Genomic DNA, 14,809 nt, shown 5'->3' with positions numbered 1-14,809 from the left:
GACCTACCAGAAAAATACCTTTCCCTGCTAAGCCCCAGGGTCCATAGGCACCCCCGCCCCTAACAGGCTCTCACCGCACCAGGATTTGGTTTGGCTGGGGTGGCTGTACCTACTCTTAAGTGTGTTTTATTGACAAATCCAGAATTTGTTAGTGCTCTCCCTAGGGTGACCAGATATCCTGATTTTATAGGGACGGTCCCAAGTGTAGGGGCTTTGTCTTATATAGGTGCCTATTACCCCCTACCCCGTCCGCAATTTTCACACTTGCTATCTGACTATCCTAGCTCCCCCACCCCTGAACTGTCAATCAGTTAAATTACCCCCAAAGAACCGCGTGTGTACCAAGGGGGGGGGGGCAGGAGAACATCCCTGCATCTCTCTCTCTCTCCCTCTCCCACACACATGACACCCTCCTCCCTGCTTTCAACCCTAGTAGCCCCCCGTGAGTCTCCCCCAGCGCTGGAAAAATCACGCTCGGTTTCTCTCTCACAGGCTGAAATTCCGCTTCGTTTCCATCCTGGTGCTTTGGGGGGCGCAGGGCAATGTGTGGGGAGGAAAACGCAAGACCTCTCTGTCTTGCCCCATACACCACCCCCTTCCAGCCTCCCCCCCTCCACCTCCTCTGCGGCAGGTGACTCCCTGGAGGAGAGGGGGAGGGGGAGAAATACAGCGCAGGAGGAGGGAGGGAGTTGAGGAGTGGGACAGAGGCAGGGAGGAAAAGGAGGGAGGTCCAGGCTGGGGGGGGGGGGGTAGGTATTAGGAACAGCTGCTCCAGCCTCCGCTCGCTGCAGCCAACGCACAACACGCAACAGCAACAGCGCACAGAGCATCAGGAGCCAGCCAGCATGGATAAAACTTTCGCCCAGTACAGCTCGGGGTGGCTCTTCCTGACAGCAGTGGCGCTCTGCTTATGGGGTGCCAAAGGCAAGGTAAACGGGGCTGGTCCTCCCCTCTCCCCTAGGGGCCTGCCCTGCTCCCCGCTCCCCCAGGCTTTGGGGGTACGCCTGCGGCTCTGTGGCTGCTGGGGGGGGAGCGGGTCTGGGGTTGGAGCAGGGGCTGATTTCGCTGGACGGGGCGGGTGTGGGTAGGTGCTGTTGCCCGGGCATGTCTGGCTGGTGTTGTTGTTAAAGGGGCTGGATGGGTTGGTGGTGGCTCTGGGAGGAGGGAAATGCTTTGATGAGTAAATGGTGCCCATGGGGGGGGGGAAGGGGTGCTGCCGCTTTGTCAAGGCTTTGTCACCGCTGGGCGATATTTTAACCTATTCCCTTTCTAATGTAATAACACCAGCCTCTTCCCCCAGCCCACCCCATCTCACTGCCTCGCCTCTGGGCTAAACTGCGCTGGGGTGTGCGAAAAGTTCCTTTTTCCTTTTAATTAAGTTGCAAGTGCTTGACCACATCTCAGATCTAATAGGCTTTTCACACCTTGCAGCCAGTGCAGTCGTTGGAAAGCCCGATTAGTGCTCAGTAGGAGGGACTGGTAAGATGACAGTGAACTGCTGGAGCCAATTAATTAGTTCTGAAACTGACCGAGAGCTCCTGGCGCTTGGCTGTGTCTTGAGAGGCCCTGGGAGACAAAAGTCATGCCACGTACAAGCTCCCAGGGCTCTCAAGCTAATGATCAAACTACGTATTAGAAAATCATAGAATACAGGGTTGGAAGGGACCTTGGGAGGTCATCTAGTCCAACCCCCTGCTCAAAGCAGGACCAATCCCCAGACAGATTTTTGTCCCAGATCCCTAAATGGCCCCCTCAAGGATTTCCAAGAGCTCACCCTAATCCTTTGGAATGGCATCAAGAGTTGTTATCCCCATTGTAGAGATGGGAGACCTGAGGTAGAGAGGCTGTAGGTTATCCCTGGTCACAGGAGTGTGACAGAGCCAGAACTAGAACGCTGGCGTTCTGACTCCAAGAGCTCATGCTGCTGAGGTGGGGGTGCCACACAGGAGAGCCATTTGTGGCTTTCTGAAGCTGAGAGCAGCAGGGGGCTAGATCACCTCTCAACTACCCTAGGAGCCCATCTGCCAACCAGGGATTGCCAGTGCAGGACAAAGGGGTCATAGCAGGGCTCAGCGTTGAGCCTAAAGACTTGTTTCAACCACTGTACTACACTATTGTACTTCTTTTTCTGGTTAATTTTAAAAAACATTTTGATGTCTCTGTTTGCTTGTGTTACTGTAGTGCCCAAAACATGCTTGGTGCGCTATAGAACAATAGAAAGCAAAAGTCCTTGTCCCAAAGATTTTACCTATTATGTGGCTTGCTTTTCAAACTGTGTATTCTCTACTGTGAATACTATCATTCTCAACAATTCATTGTTTTATATTCAAATTTGCCCAGGCCCACATCTAGCTTGTAATATCTTGCTTTCATGTCTGAATTATTGACCTCAGAAATGCCGAGTGGTGAAATTTGAGATAGTAGAGAGCACAATGTATACGAAGGTAATGTAATCCCTTATTGTAACGTATCTTGTACTCATTTTTGTATTTATATCCCATATTTGTGCCTTAGCAGGCTGAACAGTGTGCAGGAAACAGTAAGGGTTTGTTTACATAAGGTAGGGTATGAATTTAAACTGCTATAGTTACACCTGTATAATTCCCCATCAGGAGTTATTCTAAAATAAGAGTGCCTCTTTCCAGTTTAGTTTGTCACTTTGGATGGGTTTAAGTGAACTGCAAAAAGCCACTTGTATTTTGGAATAAGTGTGTCCACATGCAGAAATTATAGTGGTTTCATTATAACTAGAATAATAGTAAGTAGAATTAGAAAAATCTCCCAGGTACACAAGCCTTAAGGCTGAGGATTCAGATATTTCATACAGTTTCCCCTTATCTATACTTTGACTTGAGGAGAAGGATTACTAGTTTATGATAATATATTGTGTATAAAATGGGCCAGAAAAAATAATTTGGCTAATGCAGACTCTGGATTGTGAGGGTATTACACACACACACACACACACACACAAAATAGTTACCAAAAAAATAGCCCCAAACATATAAAAGCAATAACATGAAATGAAGTTTACAATAGAAATAACAGAACCTAACCAGTAGAATTAACCTACCCTTTGATTTAGTGCTTTATAAAGCCCTTGAGACATATGGGTAGCCTGGTGTAATCACTTGCCTTGCTATCTATTATTACTTCCCTAATTGTGTGCATGTAATCCAGAATATGAACAGGGTTTAAACAATGTGACTGGCTATGTGTGGCACCTCCCCTTAAGGGACACAGGTATAAAATGGGATATATTAAATAGGTAGGGCCAGAAAAGCATCAGTTCCCTGGTTCCTTGGGGGAGCTTGAATATGTACGTATCCTTTTGCAATGTACAGTCATTTGCACAAGAAATGGTCACTAACCATTTTGATGAAATAATAGGCAATCCTGGTCTCACTGAAGTCAACAAGACTTTTGCCATTGACTTCAGTAGGAGCAGGAATAGTGTGGAATCTTCATCCTCTGTCCCAACCACTTTGTTATAAGAAAAGTTGCATGTAAAGCTCTGTCTTCACTACTTAAAAAAATTCTGCTTTTTAAATTTAGGATAACTAACACATGTTAGCTAGCCTGCTGTAAAATCCCAGTAGAGATAAGGCACCTTAATTTTACCACAGGATTGACCTTGCCTGGTTAACCATGGGTGGGAGGGTATAGCATTGACTCACTTAACAGATGCTTTGTCTCTACACTCTCTAATAGGATTTTATAGCAAGATAACTAATGTATGGTAGTTATTGTTCTGTAAAAATTAATTGGATACTCATATGGAATTGCATCATTTACTAAACAAGGTACATAGTTTATTATCTGTTTTGTTAATGTGGATGCATACCTCTCTGGTCCAACTGCACGCTTCTCTTACTGAGCTGCATAATTCACTAGTTGTCTGATTTATTTTTACATATTTCTGAACTAGTTTGGCATTGTCATTTCTTCCATATATTAGATGGAATTAGTGTTAGCTGAGTTACATGCTTCTGCGTGTGGGTGGGGCATGGAAGAATGTTTGCGCAAGCTGTATATTTTGGTAGATGGAAAACAGCTTTGCTGATCAACTTCCATTGTTCACACACTTTGAAATCTAGCAGTTTGATTTCCTTTAAGGTGTTTAACCTAGCTATGTACTGATCTTTAAAGAAGCCCCCTTTTTAATGGCAGCACACTGAATCCAGTTGCAGCTTCCCGCATAGACATTACATCTTGTGAGGTCAACTTACCTTTTTTGATCGCATATAGTCTGTAAATTTGCATGACAGTACAGGATAATTTTCTTCGGAACAATAGCTATGCATCTATTCAAGTCTCACTAACCTCAGCCGGCATCCTGTAATGGAATCTCAGCACAGGCCTTTGAAAACTGTCTTGCAGCATGTGTGTATGTGAGACAGCTGAGCTTGCTTGGTATTATCAAGGATTGTGTTATGGTCCTCAAACCAGAAGTCTCATTGTTTTTTATCCTTTTTGGTTGGATTCGGATTCTTAAAGAGTGGGACTTGTAGATTTCCTCTAGGCTGACGGTTCAAATCCAATTCAGGTTAGCAGAGAGAAAAACTCTTTCCATCTGGAAACTGTATAATATCTTGCAAGAAATGAATTGTTAGGTGGCGTCTAGTTCACATAATTAAAAATTATGACCAAAATTGATTCTAACTGGTCCCCATGTTGGTTTCAGTACAGAGGTCAAGGATTGTGTGGGCCAGAGAGACTGAACTGCCCCTTTCACCCTTGGAGGTGGTCTGTCCAGGTCAAAGTTGAGGCACACTGGCAAACCCATGTGGAGAAACTTAGACTGTTTGAAGCCTGTATCTGGTTTGTGGATAAATAGAATTCTGTCTCCAGGAATATGAACCAAGCACTACATTAACAAGAAAAAAAATAAGTTAAAGATCAAATGAAGGAGAAACTGAAGAAGTGGTGGAGATTGTTGTTCCTGTTTGTCTACAGCAAGTGGAACAAGATCTGAAGATCAATGGATTGTTTATCCTGGAGAAAATATAACTTTGAAGCCAAACAGATAGCAGGGCAGTCAAAATTCCTATTCTGTGTGAAGTACAGTTCTGTTAATAAAATCCTGAAAGAGAAGATCTCTATTTATCCAAACATAAACCCTCCTATGATATACTGCTATTCACTTGCTGCATTCAAAAAGAGTGTTTAATTAAAAAAAAAAAAAAAGTGAAAGCGGTCTTCTGCTATCCCAGACTCTCTAGCTAGGGACTTGATCCCGCCCCATTGAAACCAGTGGGAATTTTGCCGTAGTCTTCAGTGGGAGCAGAATCCTTCCCAAGACCAGTCAAGTATTAAAAAGTTCAACTACTAAAATATGCACCTCAATTAGCAAAGAATGTGGCCTGATTAGTAAAGTGTATGAAATTTCAGCTATTAAAGTCTGCAGCTGATCAACAAAGCGTGCTCGACAATTGGCAATGGATCCGGAATCTCAACTACTGAACTACAGCATCCTGCCAGATCAACCAAGCATGCATCTGAATTAGTAAATTATGCAACTGGAGCAGCAAAATATTCACCTTAGACAGTAGAGTATGTAAAACCTGAAACACTTAAAAGAATGCACAATAGTTAAAGTCTATTGCAATGCAACCACTGCAGTAGGAAAAACAGGTAGCTCATTCAAGTATCTCCCGATGTGTCCTGTACTCAAAGAATGCCCCTAGCTAAAATAACAGCTAACTATTGGATAGTAGAAGTGATAAAGAATAGGGCTACTACTACTAATCTGGTTTTCAGCCAGGTGTATTCTGTTCTGCCTTGTATTTAGCTGTGATACTGAGTACATTTCCCAGACCTGAGAAGAGCTCTGTAAGCTCTCTCACCGACAGAAGTTGTTCCAATAAAAGATATTACTTCACCCGCCTTGTCTCTCTAGGTGTATGCTGAGTTATTTTAGTGACACTTTAACTGGCTTTTTAGTTTCATATAATTATTACTTTGTTAGTCACTGCATGAGTACAGAGAACTTTAGAAATACACAAAAGACTGGTTGCCAGCTGAGACAAGACATCTTCAAAGAGGCTAAAGATTTCACTATCAATGAGCTTAAGGACCATTAATCTCTCCATTATCTGTGCAACTGTGTAGTAGGAATAGAATATTATAAAGTTTAAATAAAACTGGTAATATTTTTACTGCAGTAGCTTTCCTCTTTGTTTACAATACTCTCATATCTGCTAGCATTGCACTGGCTCGTATTTGCTGCATGGAGTATTGGGATACCCAGCCTATCTTGGTAGCTAACATACAGGTCTAGAGTATTGTCCTGCTTCCCAAATCCACAGGGGGAATTCCCTAACATACTGAAGCCAGAAACTTGATTACCCCAATCTTAGTGTGTACATATAATTAATTTAATAAAATATTCTAGCTACAGTATTTGATTCTGATCTCCTGTAGTTGCTTCTTAAATTTTAAATTTTCCTCTCAACTCCTTGTAAATTAAATCACTTATTTTTGCATATACACAAGGAATGTGGGTTGTCTTGATTAATCAAAATGTATGGTTTCAAAGTCTCTATTAACGACTTGTTTATATTTGGAAGTCAATTTTTCTATACTGTCCATCTTCAGGAATGGAATGTGTAACACTTGTTTTGTAGTGGCAGTGGTAACTTTTACTATACTGTTCACTTCAGTACACCGCAAATTTGGACCATTATTTCATTTGTTATATAATAAATCTCTGCTTTTTTTAACCCACTCCAACTGATATACACAACTGGTTTGCAATGAACTTCTTATTTACAAAATTTCTGCTTCATTTCCAGGTCAGTTCCATGAATGATCCCATTTAGTTCTTTTTTCCTGTCTAAAATATTTCCTACTGAGTCCAAATCAGTGCCCTTAAAACATAATTGATTTAGGTCATTGAACTCTTATTTTTCATTCATGTTAGTCTGCATCTTGCTACTGGTCTGACTGGTATTTCAATTAGAATAATATAGGGAGGTTTTCTCTTAGAGGATAAAGTTCATGTGGAGGTTCTGAAGAAATAAGACTCTGGAGTTTGCATGCCTAGTTCCAGGCAATTTTATGTGTGAGAGAATATTTTGAGTCTAGTTCTTTCTCTTTAACATCTCACTGATCAACAAGGTGATCCAAAAACGTTTTAAGCATTGAAGAGGCTGAAAATGGGAAAGACTTGCAAGGTTGACTTCAAGTCTTGCATATCACACGGGACTCTCTTTAGAGTTGGACCATGATTTTTTTTTCCCCACCAAGACCCTGATGTAGCTCAAGAGGCCAAGGGATGTAACTTAGCAGTGGAGGAATCATGAAATTATATGGAATCACTTACATTATAGAAGTTAATGGGGTCCTGCACCACTGGAGATACAAACTGTCCTTGGGATGAAAACTGTAACCAAAGTCCCTTCTGACTCTCTGGTAGTTGTCCAGCTTGAAGCAAATGATCCCATAGCACTATCTGAAAAGAGAAGGGGACTCTTTCTCTTCTCCTGTGGTAACCAAGAAATAATAATAGTGTGTGGGGTTTTTTTTTTCTTCTTCTTTCACATGACAGACATGGGGGCTTTAAGGTTTTTGTTTTCCCTTTTAAAATATTGGGTGCCAAATACTACCAGAAGATGGATACCAAACACTGGCCTAAATGGAACAATGACTAGGTCTAGCATAGCACCTCCTAGAATCACAGAATGTAAGGCTGGTGGGGACCTTGAGAAAGCCTCTAGTCCATCCCATCCCACCCCTCCCATGCTGAGGCAGGACAAAGTACCTCGACCAACCCTGAAAGGTGTTTATCAAATCTGTTCTGAAAAGCCTCCAATGACCGGGATTCCACAACCTCCGTTGGTGACCTATTCCAGTACTTAATTATCCTTAAAGTTGGGAAAAACTTTCTAATATCTAATCTAAATCTCCTTGCTACAGATTAAGTCAATTACTTCTTGTTCTACTTTCAGTGGTCATGAAGACCAGTTGATCACCATCCTTTTTATAATATTCCTTAACATATTTGAAGACTGTTCTCAGATCCCCCCTCCTATGTCCTTTTCCATGTTGAGCATACCTCATTTGCCTACATGATTGCTCTGCTACTATGGTTTAACTTGTGAATTTTTAAAGCCCTGTAGGAATTTTTTTCAAAGCTAAAATGCTGCAGTAGTACATGGCTCTGCATTGGCTCCTTAGGACTATGAACACTAAACATTAAATGTCAAATTTACCGATATTGCTGCCTATAATTAGTACTTGAGTCTTAATTAGATGGGAGGAAGGGGTTAGGCTGTGCCTTGAGTATGAAAGGTGCTAATAGAACAAAATTATTTTCTGCTTGGACAAGTCCTTGAATATTACTGGTGGGTCTATAGCATCTTGAGTTATGTGTAGACTAGTTACACAAAAGTTATCCTGTCAAATTATTTACTAGTACCTTCATCTCTTGAAATCACTTAGACTCCATCTGAGAACACCTTAATCCTTGTTACAGCTTGTAGTAGTGAATTGTCCAGTATAGCATGCTGCAATAAGGTGCATCCCTACTCATTCCATCCCCAATAAAACATACATGCAACATAGTGAGAAGTGATCCAAGTGGTGTGTGTGTGTGTGGTGGGGGTGCATGGATCAGCATTCACGTTGCACTCCCCGTCAGTACCCGGCCCAAGCCAGGGAAGCTAATGATCCAACCAGCGGACCAAATTTGGTGATAAATCCTGGTCATGTGCCACCTGAGGCACATTGCACATACGCTAAGAAGAAGAAGAAGTGTGAGAAGAAAAAGCCATGTTCCCTTTGTGTGCTTCTTTTCTTTCTAGGAGCCAGTTCCAAAGCCCACTGAAGTCAATTACAGTCTTCTCCTGGATGTCAGTGAGTTGGGATCAGGCTGTAGGTGCTACTAACTATTGGTAGTAGAGGGACACCGAAGAAGTGGGGCACTCAGCCCTGCATCTGTACTCAGTGTTAGGTGGAGACGTTTAATGGCAGAACAGTCATTAATACTTTGCTTTCACGGCACCTTTATTTTAGGATTTCAAAGAGCCTTACAAATATTTAATTAAACTAAGAGAAACCCATAGTTCTGGGGAGCATGTGGATCACCATTACTTCTTAAGTATAAGGTGTGGGTGGGAATCAAAGCTCCAAACAAAGGCAAGTTAATTAGATGCAAGCAATTGATGAATCAGCTATAACCTGTTACTCTGTCTGCATTTTCATCCAATTTTCTTCTCATTCTTTTTATTAGCTACCAGATTGCAACATCAGACCAAAAGGGAACATGCGTCTCCATTCAGAGCTATTGCAGAGTTAAGGGCGTCTTTCTAAAGTGGACTGATCACCAGTCCCTTACTTATCTTCAATTTACCTGATGGGCAAGAGCCCTCCTGGGTTAATTGCCTGTACATGTTCCACTTAGCAGGGCTCCGAGCTGCCTCGGTTACCAAACTCTTCAGCCCAGAGTGATAGTTCAGGCCCTTTTAAAGGGATAATTTTCAGGGTTTGCATAATATGTGGGACCTCAAGCTGCTGGAACTGAGGATCAAGCCATGAGTTGCTAGTCCTCTGGTCTGCTACCAACAGCATAGGTCTGTGCATATGTGTGGTGGGGAGGGGGTATCTGACTGACTGGGAGTTGTGTTTTCAAATGGAGTTAAGACCTGCCTGTTTGAGTTTCAGGGCCCCATGTAGCTGTTTGTTTTTAAGGCTGGCCTTGACAGTATCAAGCCTGGTAGGCTGAAGGTTTTGACTTGCTTCTAAAAGTAACAGTAACTTATTCCAAGTTTCCTGGTAACTTGAAAGGGAGAGAAGAAAGGGCATCTGCAAAGCAGATTTATTAGGAAAAATAAACTGCTCTCTGGTTGGGACCCTATAATAACAAATTCAATGTCAGTTTTTCCTCTGGCTGCAGTGCCCCTGAGGCTTCGTCATTTTCCACCTCTCTCCCCTTACCCCAACCCAAAATAGTCTGTCCTTGTGTGTAGGCTGTAAAGTGAAATTTACAAGCATCCTGCTCTCTGAAGTCCTGGCAGAGCAGGAGTCTTGTAAATTTCCCTTTACAGCACACACAAGAAGAGATTAGCCCAGGCACAGTGAGGTAGGGAAAAGAGCTGCCATTTATACTCCCACCATCTGAACTATAACAGATTTTTGGATACCTAGTGAATTTTAAAATGTAGTTATAAACAAAACATTATTTCCAAAATTGTGTTTGTAAGTATTAAAGAATCATTATAAATGTCCTCTTTGTAAGGCCCCCTCATCCCTATTCCTTACCTTGAACTTGTTTCCTTGAATGACAAGAAGAGTATCTGAGGGGGCACAGTAATGATTCTGTGGTGCAAGTGGTGAGATGGAATGTTTGCAGATGAGCTTTCACATGTGGAATGTTTTCTTCTCCATATGGTTTTACAACATAAACACCCAACATGTGAAACATCCAAAGTGCCGTGATGAGGAACAATCACTTCATGTGGTTGAAAAAGAAATCCAAGCTCAAACCAGCCTTTGTTGATTTGCAAGGCACTTTTATGTGTGTATAGCTGTGGATTATTTTTTAAAGCTCAAAACCTTTTTTGGCCATGAAACAGAGTGGGTGGGTGTTTTGTTGACTATGTGGTAAAGGCTTGAAAGAGACTTACCCAGGTAGTCTGTTTCTGCTTTGATAATTTTTTTTATTTTAAATTTTGGACAATGGAGAAGTATGTGGATTAGTGATTTGAATTTTCTTTTAAGAAACGACTTCCATAACAAAAGACTACTTTTTAAAAACAAACAAACAAACAAACAAACAAACAAACAACCTATCCAAATGTATCTTCGTGGACATACACAGCATATATTGACCTATACTGGACTACAAACAAGATTCTTTTACTGCAGCTCTATAGGTTTTGGTGGTGTACATTTTTCTTTGTTGCTGAGAAGTTCAAACACATTCTGACCATGTCCCCTTACTCTTTAATTTGAGCTGCTTTGGCCTGTTCAATTTCTAGAAAATGAAAACCAGATTGACCTTCTGAGAGTTCCTTCTCCACCCCCACCAATTTCTACCAGCCATATCGTTTACTATTACATTTTTCTATGGTGTGTTGTGTAAATTTTGTTAATTGGAGCTCAGTCTAGTAGGAAAAGAACCTATATTGACCTATTAAAGCCCTGAAGCAAATGATCATGGCATCTTGAACTCTTCATTACAACAGTTTACTTTTGTTATTTATGGTGCTCCCATCAAATTCATGATTATTTGCCTGAGGAGACTCTTTAAATGATGCCTTTGTTTCTCTTTCTGAGGCATTAATTTTTTTTATTTTTTCCGAATGAGAGCACTTGGCATTGCATTTGCTTCAAAAAGTGGGGAAAAACAGGATGGCGGCTTTGTATGAAGGTAGGATCTTGTTTGATATGGCATTTTGCATCCAAACCACAGAACCTCTCTAAAGAAAGCAATACACACTTCAGCAATTCCCAGACCTAATAGGGTTTGAACCTATTGCATTTACGGTCACACAAGAACTAGTTTTCCCAAGGATCAGCCATGAATTTTGGGACTTAGAAAAAATCTATGAGAAGACAACAGTTGTTTTTGTGAACTCCACGAACTCCACCACTCCATGGTGTCTGTTATCTTACGTATGTTGTAGCTTCTTTATAGCTGTCAAAAGTTTGTGTAAAGATGAGAGGAAAAAACAGTGAACAAAGACTATTTGCATCTGCATTGAACTTATTGTATGACCCTGGAAGTTTATACCATAGGGTAACACTAGTTTGTGTGAGCTACTAATGAGAGACAGATTTCTGCTTTTAATACAGATCTTGTTTGCTAGTTAAAAGTCCTGTCCTCTCCCACCCTCTAAGAATGGATTTGGAAATTCTGCTTCTAATGTAATACATTAATCCAGAAGTGGAAAAGACCCACTGAACCAAGGGTTCTCAACATCTTTTTTCTTCCTGGATAGATTTAGGGAGAGGAGTGGATTCTGAATCTTCAAATTGTAACATGGGGTTGCAGTATGGGGGAAAAGTTGAGAACCACAGATCTAGTCCACTTCTCTGCCAGTGCAGAACTCTTATCTATATTGTACACTTGTACTAGTGTTTTCTCTAGTTTATAAATGTTTCCAGTATTGGGGCTTCCACACTTGCCTTGGGAGACTATTCAACAACCTAACAGCTCTCACTGCAGGAATATTCTGCTAATATCCAGTCTAAATTTTGTCTCTTAACTTCATCCCATTACTACCTGTTGTACCATCAAGTATTTATATAGATTGCAGTAGTGCACATAATGAGCTTGGCTCTTTCCAAACACAGAGGGAAAACTTTGGTCCTTGTCACAAAGGCCAACAAAACAAAATGGTAGAATGTTTCCCCAGCCCCTTGTCTTTTTGCTTAGCGAAACTATATGTATTTAATCTCCCATCCATCTCAATTTTTGTTGCTCTTCTCAGAACTATTTCCAATTTGTCAGTTTCTCCCCTATAACAAAGGGATCCAGAAATGACCACTATTCCAGGCATGGTCTCACCAATAGGTCTACTGTTGCCCCCTCCAGGGTGCTTCAGATTTGTCTACATAGGGAAATCTGCCAGCATAACTATACTGGTATAATTATACTGCTATAACTCCCTGTAAGGACCTCTTATTCTGGAATAAGAATGCCTTTTCCTGGTTTAGCTTACATCATTTTTTGAAGGGGTTTAAGGTAAACTCGGAAAAAGCATTCTTATACTGGAACGGGAGTGTTTATGTGGAGTTATAGCAGTAAAATTAGGTCAGTAAATCTCCCTTTATTTGCTGGGTCTTCTCCTTTCTGCTCTTGCTCTTAGCTAGAGGGTAAAGGCTGTATAGTAAAGTGAAAGCTACTATATTGTTGAGCTGTCTTGGTGAAGAATAGGAGTTTTGTTAGATGCATATGAAAAGGTCTATATATATATATATAACAATCCCGAAGAAGTAAAATATCATTGCATTTTGCTATGGTTGCTGAAGTTGCTTTTATGAAAGATTCAGGGTGCCTCCATTTTTGGGAGCCCATCGTGATACCTTGGTTCTTATATTCAAAGCAATGAGCATCTACATGTCCTACTAAAGTAAATAAGACCTACAGGTGCTCATCCTCTCTAAAAATCAGGCCCAAGGTGTCTCAAATTGGCAGCCAAAATCTGTGACTATTCCTGAAAAGTCTGCCCAAAGATTATGTTTATATAGTAGTTTACAATCAAGGCCCATCTCTAAATTATGCTAGAGATGCTGAAGTTTTGGTTCCTCATCTGAGCTTCTCCAAATAACATAGATGTTCAGTTCTGGGATTTTGGTTTAGTGTATCTGTACTTGCACTGTACACAAATACAAATTGTGATTTGAAATGTTGTACAGATGCTGATTATGTTGCTGTTAAAGAGCTGCTGATTATATCATGGACAGCTGTAGTGTTCAGTGGGTAACTGTTCGAAAATAGCCTCTGTTTGTGCGTCTGGGAACAAGCATTTGTTTGTAAGCTGGAAAACGCTTACAGATAAATGAGAACCAGTTCTGTTGTTCTCTGTAGAAGCCGGAGAGCCTTGTTGTTCTGCCTGATGGTCGTCGGAGTGCCCATGTTTATTCTATAATTTCTTCCTCCAGAGAAAATCGAATGTGGGGGAGAGGAGGGACAGTGACTTCATGGTACAATTACGCAATCTGCTTGAGACTAGGTATCAAAATACATTAGTCTGCAGCTGTGAAGCTGGCCAGGTGGTGGGGGGATATTGTAATGAGACTGCTGACCTTACCTTGCCTCTTCTGCGGCTGCTTTGATTGATGCATACTTGGGGGATGGCCTGCCTAACAGTCCAGCAGGCTGGTGAAGAACGTGAGACCGCTTCCACATCTACAGCCAGTTGTGCAGACCCGCTGTAACGGGGCTCACTCACCACTCTGGCGCCTCCTGCTGGCTGTATTGAGAATTCGCTCTGCGTGTTAGTGCGCCCTCATCGGGTCATGCCTTGCCGCCATCACTCTTGCTCTAGGACCCACATCTCTCCAAGGACCGCAGCGTCCTCTTCAGCGACACAGCCCTCCAGCCATGCCACACACCGTGCTCCCCCATTCCAGGGGCCCTGCAGTCTGCTGTTCAGCCACTTCCCTTAGTGGCTACTGCAACGAATTGTCTGGCCACTTCCTCCTGGCCCCAGCATCCTCTTTGCCCTTGCCTCAGGGCCACCCCCTGCAAACCCCAGCAGCCAGCCAGGAGCTGTCTCTCACTCCCCCAGTCCCTGCTAGCAGCACTGCTCTATCCAGGGTGCTAGCAGTTCTCTCAGCCCTCCAGAGACACAGTCCTTTCTCCCTGGGTTCCCAGCAGAGAACTGAACTCCTGTTTTGGGGTTCTTGTGTATTCTGTATTCTAGGCAATAAAGTAGTGTCATGTTACAACCTTCTAGCAAGAAGGTTTATTATCTAATTTGTTTGTATGCTGTGAAACAAAGAGTCCAAAATGCAGCCTGGTATCAGAAGGGCCTTTGTTTGTGGATATCTCCCCTGACTGAGAGACAGTACATGCACGCTTATGCAGTAAAATGTGTCTCCTAAGCCCTCCAGAATTATGAATTCAGCTTCTCAGTCTCCCTGTGAGGTGAGTAAATAGTATCCCTATTTTACAGACAGAAAGATTGAGGCACAGAGAGGTTAAGTGCCTGCCTAAACTTACACAGCAAATTAGTAGCAGGTTTTAGACTGGACCCCAGGAGTACAGACATCTAGTTCTTTGCTCTACCCACTAGACTTTAGTCCTTCCCTCCCTTTACTCTAATAATCTTATTGCCCTCCTTGACTTCGGTAGCAATAG

At 42.1% G+C, this 14,809-nt stretch overlaps 1 protein-coding gene across 2 annotated transcripts in view; it reads left to right on the top strand.

Annotated features, from left to right (window-relative positions):
• The first annotated feature begins 818 nt into the window (after positions 1–818).
• The window catches only part of LOC112104642, a 48,357-nt gene continuing 34,366 nt past the window's right edge, over positions 819–14,809 (top strand). For both annotated transcript variants that reach the window (XM_026656931.2, XM_026656932.1), the window contains exon 1: positions 819–929. In XM_026656931.2, coding sequence (XP_026512716.1) covers positions 846–929 — 84 coding nt within the window. In that variant the 5' untranslated portion in view covers positions 819–845. The remainder of the gene's footprint in view (positions 930–14,809) is intronic.

Source organism: Terrapene carolina, unplaced genomic scaffold (genome assembly GCF_002925995.2).
Source record: "Terrapene carolina triunguis isolate 2854851 unplaced genomic scaffold, T_m_triunguis-2.0 Scaffold234, whole genome shotgun sequence".
Taxonomy (NCBI): domain Eukaryota; kingdom Metazoa; phylum Chordata; order Testudines; family Emydidae; genus Terrapene; species Terrapene triunguis.
The sequence above is the reverse complement of the archived record's forward strand: the minus strand, read 5'-3'. Positions and strand labels throughout refer to the sequence as shown.